This window comes from Apium graveolens, chromosome 6, assembly GCF_009905375.1.
Source record: "Apium graveolens cultivar Ventura chromosome 6, ASM990537v1, whole genome shotgun sequence".
Lineage (NCBI taxonomy): Eukaryota > Viridiplantae > Streptophyta > Magnoliopsida > Apiales > Apiaceae > Apium > Apium graveolens.
Window position 1 is genome coordinate 53214497 of NC_133652.1, and position 10164 is coordinate 53224660.

Sequence of the window (10164 nt, forward strand, 5' to 3'; positions counted from 1 at the left end):
AAAATTCGTTCTTTATTTAAGGGTCATGTTCCTTAACAATCACGTGTTAAGAGTCATTTATCCAACACACTACTTCTCTGTTGTTGGATGAACTTTTTAAAGGTCAGGATTTAAAAAAAAAGATTTGCCTTTCCGCTCTAAATAAGCGCGAACAGAGAAAGTTAAGAGATAGATAGGTTCCGCTTAAAATATCCGCGGAACCCAAAGATCTAGTTTTACACAGCTGAAACAAAAATTTTAAACAAACTTTACAAATAAGTTTTAAAACTCTATTTTGAAACAACTAATATTACATTAAATATTTTATAAGAATATAAAAATTTATTTATGTTATTATATATTTTTATATGAATATTATTTTATATTAATATTAAAAGAAGAGTTGCCCTAATTAAATTTGTATTTATTTTACATGTTTTACATTTATTTATTTTGATTTATTTTTTTATTTTTTAATTTAGCATTCAATAATTAAAATAATTTTTATCAAGAATAGTAATATTAAGATTATGGATATTATAAACAAATATATACATATTTTTATAAAAAAACATGTTTTATGAATAAAATGAGTAAAAGAATGACTAATATCAGGCTAACACCACGGTTCAAAAAATCTTTTGGTTTTACGTCGTTTTTATACAAAATTATAATTATTTTAACTTTATTTTTCTTTACTTTATTTTTTAACAGGAGAGTAGAGCAAAAAGGTTAAAGTATAAAACCAATATTTTTAAAATTTTGGTGTTAATTCATTATTAATCATCATTTTTCTACTCATTTTATTCATAAAACATGTTTCTTTTGATACGTATATAACATGTTTTTTTTATACATATATGTATATATTTGGGTATTCATATTAATATAACTATTCATGATAAAATTATGTATATTGATTACAATTTAAATAATAACAAATAAACAACTAGTAATGATATTAAATAAAAAAATATAACATGTAAAATAAAATAAAAATTTATTTTACATGTTTTATATTATTTATTATTTTAAAATAAAACATGTAAAATAGATTTATATTTTATTTTACAAATTTAAAAGATATAAAATAAAATACAAATTTAATTATGGCAACTCTTCTTTTAATATTAATATAAAATATTTTAATATTCATATAATAATATATAATAACATATATAAATTTTTATATCCATATAAAATATTTAATGTAATCTTAGTTGTTTTAAAATAGAGTTTTTAAAACTTATTTGTAAAGTTTATTTAAAATTTTTGTTTCAGGTGTAAAACTAGGTTTTTGGGTTCCACGAATATTTTAAGCGGAACCTATTTCTTAACTTTCTCTGTCCGGTTATTTATAGCGGTAAGATAATTTTATTTTTAAATCCTACCTTTAAAAAATTCATCTAACTACAGATAAGGAGTGTGTTAGATAAATGAATATTAACACAGTGATTACCTTTTATTTAATTATCTAACCTCTACAAATGACAAATGTGTTAGTGGTTCTATCTTTATAGAAAGTCCCAAAAGGAGCTCTTTATTTACAAAATAGGCCCATTGGACCTTTACCTAAATATTACATAATTATTACAATTAAGTCTTTTTGTTTTCCTTCTTCTCATCGGAGGTCCAACAAATATCTATATATAGAAATAACTTTCCGAGAAATGAAAATATAAATTATAAGTTGTCGCTTGCGTAGTTGTATTATGTACATTGTAATTTTTAATTAAGAGGTTGTAAACCAGAAAGCTATGGCTGTCGGCGCGCACTTGTCTCTCTCATAGGGCTTTCGCAACATCCTTCATTTTCTCGATTTTCTTACAGGTATTTCTTGTAAAAATTGAATCTTTTTGTAATTTTTTGTTCATAATTTCAGTTAAGTGTATGAATTCTTGTTTTTGTTAAAAAGGGGTTCTTAAAGTTGCTATCCTTTTTATGGTGGGTGTTTGAATTTTGTATTTTGGTTATTGGGTCTGTTGGTTCTTGTTTTTTTGTTTTTAATTTAGTTTTGCTCTGTTAGGTTTTTGAAGATTGGAATAATTTAGTCTTTTTCTTCAAATAAATGGAGGCCTTTAATTTTATGCAATGTCTTGGACCTGACATGTCCATCAAGATTCTCATGTGTTTGGATGACCCTTCTGATCTTGTTCGTGTTAGCTCCGTCTCCACTTCTTGGCGTCATTTTGGTAACACCTACATCTCTTTGTGATTAAATGTATGCATTGTATATATGTTTTGTTGTTTTTCAGTTTTTCATATATAATTCGAATATTCAATGGGAGAGAGGGATTTATATTGGCGGAAATAATGTTTTTGTACTCCTTTAGAGATCAGTCATTTATATGATTCTGGGGGCTTTCTGTGATAAGATTGACTGTTAATTTTACTACACTTTGTTGATTAAAGATTGTAATTATCTTTCTTTGCCTTTGCACCCTGAGTCTCAAGCTATTTACATAAATTACAGCAGATATGTTTATATATTTAGGTTAATTATGTTATTACTGATCTACCTCTTCAGCTGATAAGATGTGCCTGTTACTTGTTTCCAATCACTTGCCACACGAAACCAGCAATCCTGTTTAAATGTGCTTCTCATGAGATCTTTTATCTCTGCTTTTGATCATTACTTAAGAAGGTTCTGGCATTTATTGAGGATTGGTGCATGGTTGATTTCAATAAATTAATATATGTTGATGATTGAGCAATTTATGTTTTATATATCTTGGATTTACTGCATCTTGTCTATCTAGTCTACCTCCAAAGCAAGGTTGAGTGAGCTTAGAAGTCCATTGCTGAACAGCTATAGTGCTTTCAACTTTATTCTATTTTACCTGTCCTTTTTTTGCTAGATTCCTTTACTTGTCTTTAAGTTCTTGGAGCTGCAAAATGTTAATAAGTTGTCAACACAAGTCATTAACGAATTTCTCCCTTCCCATTTTGCATTGGGGGATTTAATAGATCCCTTGTTCAATTTCAGTCCGTTTATGGGTGATAGTCTTATACAGTATATGATTCGTTTAGTTATCAATTAATATAATATTTTGTTCAGTTGTCTAACTACTTAAGGAACAAAGTTAGTAGACTCAAGTGCTTAGATTAACATGAAACCAGTTTATTATGTATTTCTATATATAGTTTTTTGCTGGACAGTTTTAATTATTTCATGGTGCGGTGCAGTGATTGAAAATGGCCTTTGCAAGAAGCTTTGTTTAAAAATGTACCCCGAACTAGTAGGTGTTTCGCATGTTATTGAAGCGAACAACGTGATAGAACCTGCCGAGTTCGAGCTCAACAATTCTATAGAATGGCCATGCCTGAAAAGGGATCATAGGATATATGCCTTTCTCGCACGAGGTTTTGACTCTTTTATGAGAAGAGATTGCTTGTTTGAGGCTATTTGCGCATCTAGTACTGATAACTACCCTGAGGAAAGCATTCAGAATACGTTGGAGCCAAGTGATTCGGTTGATAATAGAGTTTCATACTGGTCAAGTGAAGGAGAAAGTAACCCTGTGGTTCCAGAGACATTATTATATAAGCTGACTTCAAATCTCTGTGTTATTACTGAAATTCATGTACAACCATTTCAAGGTTGCTTCTTTGCAGTTCTTCTGATGATTTGTTTGTGACTTATTTTTTCATCAAGTGATAAGCTATATGTTTCTATTACAGCCTTTTTTCAGTTTGGCTTTCCCATATATTCAGCAAAGGCTGTGCGGTTTCGGATGGGGCACCCCAAGTATCCGATGGACAGCCAAGATGAAGCTACTAGCGAGTCTTCTGGGCATGGTTTTGCTGACAAGTTTGTATGGACATACACCTCGCCTGAATTCCCAATGGTTCAAGTAAGTTTCACATTTTATGTCTCGAAAAATATTGTGAAATGAAACCCGATTTTTCAGTTTTGTTATTGCAATGCTTGTTGGGTTCTTCTTGATAACCTGGCAAGCTTGTGAATTTTGAGATGTTCTCCTTCTTGAAACTCCTGTTGCCCGAAAGGAATTAAAATTGTTCAGATGTGGCTGACAGATAAGTTTGATAGTAATGGATAACAGATGGATTTAAATGGGTTGATGTTTGTTAATGGTTTATATTATAATGGAATGAATGCGGTCAAATCATGATGGATATCGGTCAAGCTACAAGTACTAGACAACCTGTCTCCTACAATTTTTTCTTTCCGGAAATGACTGTAGCTATAGAAAAGCAAGGAACTGGTAGTTTAGGTGGGGCCAATTGTGTCGTTGAATTAGTTAAATTGGACACAAATTTGAAATTTTTATAATTATATATCTATGTTTATTAGCTATTGAGAGAGAAACATAGTCTCTCTATGATAAAAAGGTCTCCTTAAAGACTAGAAAAGTGCGGATATTAGCTGTAATTTTATTTTCCCAACCTATTATGTACCCACATACATTTAACCCTTGGGTTTTTCATATAACAGAATTAGTATAATACATGTCTAAACAAGGTGGTGGGTTAAATTAAATTGATAATTGAACTTTATAAATCTATTGGTGGCAAAATATGTGCCACCTCCTGAAAATTCCGAATATATTAGATTATTAAGTCACATATTTAAGTTTGACTTGTATGTTTGGGGTAACATATGTTTGGAGTAAGATTTCCATTACATTGTATTATTTCTTTTAATATACAAGATACAATCTTACTTGGTCCTTGTCTTTCCCTGTACATTATAAAATTAAAGAGCTTGTTTTATTGATCTAAACAGGAAAACTGTCTGCAAAAGTTTAAGCTGCCAGAACCGGCTATATGCATCGGGGGAATCCTACTTGTGGAACTACTCGGTAGAGTTCAGAGACAAGAAATGGATGGTTTGTATTACATATGGTAAGTTTATTTTGCAGGTCTGTGATTTGTGACTGTTGCAGTAAATGTTCTGTATGCTTTTGTTATATCTTACTCGAATTTAACTTTGAAGTGTGCAACGTAATGTTTTGAAAGTTTTGCTTGGTTTCAGCCCAGTATGAAGTGTTGTCCATAACTATGTCCAAGTGTCGAGTATCTGGAAGGGATACTCAAGGTAAAATATAGAGTCAGGTCAGGTATTATGGCTATTGTTCCTCAAGAGGATGGAAACCTCCTTATTATGCATCCACTTTTATAGTTTCGTAGAGTTTGCATATAATTCTTAGCTAAGACACTCAAAGAGAGATATTCTGGAGGTTCAGGACTACTGAACAAAGGTTTCTTTGTACCATACAGATTAGGAATCATGAAGTAATATGTAAACATGGCAGTTGTTCTTCAGCCCATTTTGGTATTTACATAGTTAAGTTATGTATTGCGAAACTTGGCAATTCATATTTGAACCCGAATGATCATGTCAACATATTTAGACAAATCTAAATGCAATACTCACGTAACTTGTGAAAAACTGTGTAGGAAGATCTTTTTGTGCAACACTTTTCAGCATAACCAGATATAATACTCCCGGAGTCCCATTTATTTCGACCTCATATCCAGTTTTGGTTGTCCCAAAATGTTTGTCCACATTCAGTAACTAAGTTAAATATAATTTTAAATGTCAGCGTTTAACAAATATAGTATTACTTAAACTTGGATATTGAAATAAAAAAATTAAATATAGTGAATTGGTATAAACATGGATTTTGATTGATGGGCAAAGTAAGTGGGACAGGCGGAGTATATGTTATATTATCTTAACGAGGTGAAAACCTGTCACTATGAAAATTATGAAATATCATTTCTAGGCGATGCAAGTGTTCACTAGCAAAACATAAATTTACCATCTTTGTCATGTAAAATGCATGTGAGCCAGTAGTCACTGGTCGTTTATAGGATGGTGATGGACGAGTCATGATTGTATATATTCAGTTCTATGTTTTTGGTGCCCTCTTCGTTCTACTATATCAGACTTGGGCAATATTGTAGAATTCAAACTATAATGTAGTAATTACTAAATTTTGGTTATGGTCAATTAGAGAAATTTAAATACTCACACAGTCGTGACTCTGTGTTGACGTAGACCCTTTTTCCTATTACTAGAAGGAGAAGGCTAATTTTAAGGCAAAGCCTTGCAGATTATTATGAATTATATTGTTCCTGATTTAAATAAATTGATTGTTTTTGGCAGCATTGCACATGTTCAAGTTGTGGGACGGCCTCTGTCGCCGACATTCGACGTTGAGATACTTGATTCTTCAGGAAAGTGCAATCTTAAGTACTATCCTGAAGCAGGTTATTGTTGGTCACCAACAAAATCCGGTGAAGCATGCGTAAATAATCCTAGTCGTTTCCGGATGTTTACTGCAAGCATTAGGGGTTGGGAGCAGATGATACTGAATACTCTACTTGGAGCTGGAGTTGGAGTTACAGCTGGTGATGGCGCTGAAGATGCAGCTGGAGCTGGAGCTGGAGCTGGAGCTGATTCTGATAGTGAGCTTATTGCTTAGGTTTTCTGAACACCATAATCCTTTCTTTAATTGTGCAGTCTTTTATTTACTTTCTTGTAGTGAAAGTTATCATATGTTTAGCTAGCTCCGCCTACCAGTGCTTGGCAGGCTTAAGATGTAAAATTAGCTTTGGTCTTAAGCTGCCAGACATATTTGTGTGAAGGGAATTCATTTCCTCCATGATATAATAATTTCATGGTTTACAGTATTTCTTCAGTTTATGGCCCTTGTAATTAAACATCAGTATGTTATGTAAAAGAATAAATCAAGCCATCCTGCAAATAAGTAAGGAGCAAACTGATTCAAATCTAGATTTTCCTGAGTTATATTCTGCAACTGTCAATTCTACTGAACTGTCCAATGCAGCTGCCAAAACTGATCCACCTAATTCAGTTTCAGAGTCTGCTAAACAGAAAAACGCAATTACAGAATCTGTTGCCTCAAGTATTTCCCCAGATTCTTCAGCCAATAAAACTGATTTGTCTCCATTCACTGATCAGTCAATTGATGTGGTGCAAAGTAATATCAAAGGATTACCAGCAGAAAATTATGATGTTTCTTCCCCTCCCGCCCATCTATAAGGGATGAAACCTCAAGCTCTACAAACAATGTGGACAAACCTGCTGAAACAAGTGGCAATACAGGGGATTCAGAACAAGCTCTACAAGCTGCTTGTAAATATGATTCATCAAATTCATTTCGCTCAGGCTTTCTTAATCATAGTGAATACGACAAAATTTGAGTGAAAAGAAAGCGCATCTAGTGGAATTCGGTTTAATAGTCAGAGATAATTTTTCTGATTTTTACTGTATATTGATTCTATAGTTGAATAGTGCTGATCATACGGGCGCCCCCCCCCCCCCCCCCCCATTTGCAAATTTAGTAATATTGAACTCTACTTCAAATTATAAATTGGTCGAAAGAAATAGAGTAACAATCATAATATATATATATATATATTTCATTCAACTACATTCTGGTCTTGTCCAAATAGACATTACATTAGCATTTACCTCCTTGAAAGAATTCATTCATAATGCACAATGTGATTGCTGTCCATTGGCATGTAAACTATGTATCATACCTGTGGATTGTCATTATTATCCTGGTGCTCATTATATTATACTATCAACAGAACCAACACACTAGTAAACATTAATTCTGTAGGTGGAAAAATCCTGCATCCAAGAGATTGACAATTGCGTAAGATGAACTAACATAGAGGAACATTTGTATAGAACTTGTTTTTTCCTTCTATCACTGTTCTTTTACATGAAAAAATGAAACTTGAAATACATTACAATCACAAAAGTGCAGTTGTCACCTACATCTCTAATTTCTACGGTGACTAGTTTTGGAGGCTTGTCTGTAAACCGTCATTGAGGCATTTCAAGGTCAGGTCTTCTGTCCAGTGCTCTTGTTGCTGAATCATCCGGAAACGCATCCGGGTAGGTGGCTACGATCTTTGTCTTCATGCTCCTTAAATTTGAGAAAATATAGACAATATTATACAGATATTTAACTGCCTTTGAGCAAACAAAAACCAAGTAAACCAGCTACTGTAATAATAATACTAAATCATATTCTTCACCATTATTACTCCCTCCTTTTCTAAATAAATGTTGTGACTGCCACTTACGTTGAGATGCTAGAATAATTATACTCGGTGGCCAAGCCTAAAAAATTCAGATGTCGATATAGAGGGATCAAAAGTATAGCAAAAAATTTATTTTTTCCTCGTGGGGGGTAATTTCTTTATATTAAGTACTTAAATTTTATTTTTACTTAGCAAAAAGCAATTGTTATTTTTTCTATTCTAGTTGGGGTTTAAGTCTTCACTAGCCTCTCTGCAGCTCGGCCACTTATTATACTCATTATTAATTCTGAAATATATATTAGACAAGTTTAGAATCTAAACTTTAGTTTGATATAAAAAAAATCAATTTTATATTTAGTCTAACTAATGTTCTTTTGTAACTAATAAGTAATTAGTAATAGTAGAAAATTCATTCGGATAGGAACCCGTAACTTGCCTCAATTTCTGAAATATGTAATCAAGATCAGACTTCATTGACTTCAGAAGACGTGTATTTTTAGACATATCACTTGAAACTTCAGAAAAGCATTGTTCTGAATACTCATTGAAATGTGAAAGTACTGCATTGCTGTCCTGCAACCTCCCCAATCTATAATGGACAGACAAATAAAGTTCAATACATATAAAGATATCAATTAGCACATTCCCCCCAAATTCCAATCACATGAAACATTTAAAATGGGAACTTTCAAGATTATAGTATTGGATTGGTGTAACAAGTAATGAGATATAAAAATAAACAATCAAACTGAAGTTAGCGTTCCTTCAAAACTTCCACAATTGCACAGACCATAAAAATACAACCTGCTGGACAGCATTTCATAGTTCCAACTTAGATTATCCTAGAGACTATAGTTTGCCTAAAAGATCACTATTCATTAGTATTCATTGCTTATCTTGTGAAACTTCTCTCTGGACGACTATCTTCCAAAATCTTACCTGATCCTTTCTTTCTCTTTTTTTGCTAAGCCTTCATGACACTGTGCAGAGTATTCTCATATTGTCCACAAGCCTAAATTTGATAAGTGTTCCTCAAAAATACTAATGAATAAAAGTGGCTGATCATGCCCAAACTTAATTACAACTAGATAAATTAACTAGTGGATGAGATATTCTGACTAAACATGTCTAAAAATAAGTTAGTAAGATTTGAAAGTTATTGAAGTCATATGAGTACACATATACAAAATTACACCTAGATTAAAGTAGAAACTAGGACTTCTGCAGATTACGAGTCTTGAACTAAAATCAAAATCATCTCTGCTACTCTTCTTTGCTCTTCCTAAATTTTTCCACAGAAATATTCATATGTTAGTATTTTGAGTAACAACTAAGGCATTACAACCAGGGTTGCGAACAAACTAATTGGAGCTCAACTGAACTATGTCAGGCTCCACTAGAAATTTCTCGATCAAGCCTCCATTTTGAATTATTTTAGCTCAAATCAACTCGATTAAAAAAAACTTGAATCAACTCTGCTATAATATATCATATACAATATATGTGTACCATAGAATCCGATAAAATGATTATAATCTTATAAAATATATAACTAACTTTTATTTAGTCCCAGCATTATAAGGAAACTCTATTTGAATCTCGATAAATGAATAATATATTCCTGAAATGTGTTGGTTGTAGTTAGCTACTCTCGTAATTTACAAGTAATAAGATGCTAGTAGCTCAAAACTAAAAAATGTAATTTGATTAAATTATGAGGAAGGAGACGTACATTAAGTTCTGCAAACGCTTAAGAGAATCAAGGTCGTGAGAATCAACAAGGGTTTTGAATTCATTGGAAACCTCTTTTGATGCTAATCGCACTGGATCTTCTTGTTTCGCCTTTGATTCCTCGTCGCCCATCTCTCTTATTTGGAGGAGAGTTTGTTGACAATGTGTGGAATGGGCCTGATGATGTTATTTCAACCAAAGCCCAACTTAATTAAGGCACGAGGACAAAAAAGCTCTATATTTTCATTTTCAGGGCTAACAATAGTATAATTAAGAAAAACAATTATGTAATTCAGAAAAAATAATAAAGAATGAATAAATCATATTCACTACTAATACACTACCTACTATTTAGGAGGTGTTTAGGTGTCTTTTTCACTTATCATTTCTTTACCTTTTTTAAAC

The 10164-nt window shown here is 32.1% G+C and overlaps 2 protein-coding genes across 2 annotated transcripts; one reads left to right on the forward strand and one right to left on the reverse strand.

Annotated features, from left to right (window-relative positions):
- The first annotated feature begins 1629 nt into the window (after positions 1-1629).
- LOC141665713 (F-box protein At4g00755-like) lies at positions 1630-6652 on the forward strand. Its single transcript, XM_074471697.1, has 6 exons — positions 1630-1809; positions 2006-2171; positions 3166-3579; positions 3661-3833; positions 4727-4845; positions 6113-6652. Exons 2-6 carry the CDS (start codon positions 2048-2050, stop codon positions 6429-6431), a joined length of 1149 nt encoding a protein of 382 aa, XP_074327798.1. The 5' UTR covers positions 1630-1809; positions 2006-2047; the 3' UTR covers positions 6432-6652.
- A 971-nt stretch (positions 6653-7623) lies between these two features.
- On the reverse strand, positions 7624-9941 carry LOC141665714 (kxDL motif-containing protein LO9-177). Its single transcript, XM_074471698.1, has 3 exons — positions 9761-9941; positions 8465-8617; positions 7624-7910 (listed from the first exon to the last, which is right to left on the reverse strand). Exons 1-3 carry the CDS (start codon positions 9889-9891, stop codon positions 7808-7810), a joined length of 387 nt encoding a protein of 128 aa, XP_074327799.1. The 5' UTR covers positions 9892-9941; the 3' UTR covers positions 7624-7807.
- Positions 9942-10164: the final 223 nt, after the last annotated feature.

Coding starts and splice junctions, on each gene's coding strand:
- LOC141665714 (XM_074471698.1), bottom strand. CDS start 9,891: ATGGGCGACGAGGAATCAAAGGCGAAACAAGAAGATCCAGTGCGATTA. Junction 8,618..9,760: donor AAGCGTTTGCAGAACTTAAT/GTACGTCTCCTT, acceptor TGTCCATTATAG/ATTGGGGAGGTTGCAGGACA. Junction 7,911..8,464: donor TACATATTTCAGAAATTGAG/GCAAGTTACGGG, acceptor CTCAAATTTAAG/GAGCATGAAGACAAAGATCG.
- LOC141665713 (XM_074471697.1), top strand. CDS start 2,048: ATGGAGGCCTTTAATTTTATGCAATGTCTTGGACCTGACATGTCCATC. Junction 3,834..4,726: donor CTGAATTCCCAATGGTTCAA/GTAAGTTTCACA, acceptor TGATCTAAACAG/GAAAACTGTCTGCAAAAGTT. Junction 4,846..6,112: donor GATGGTTTGTATTACATATG/GTAAGTTTATTT, acceptor TGTTTTTGGCAG/CATTGCACATGTTCAAGTTG.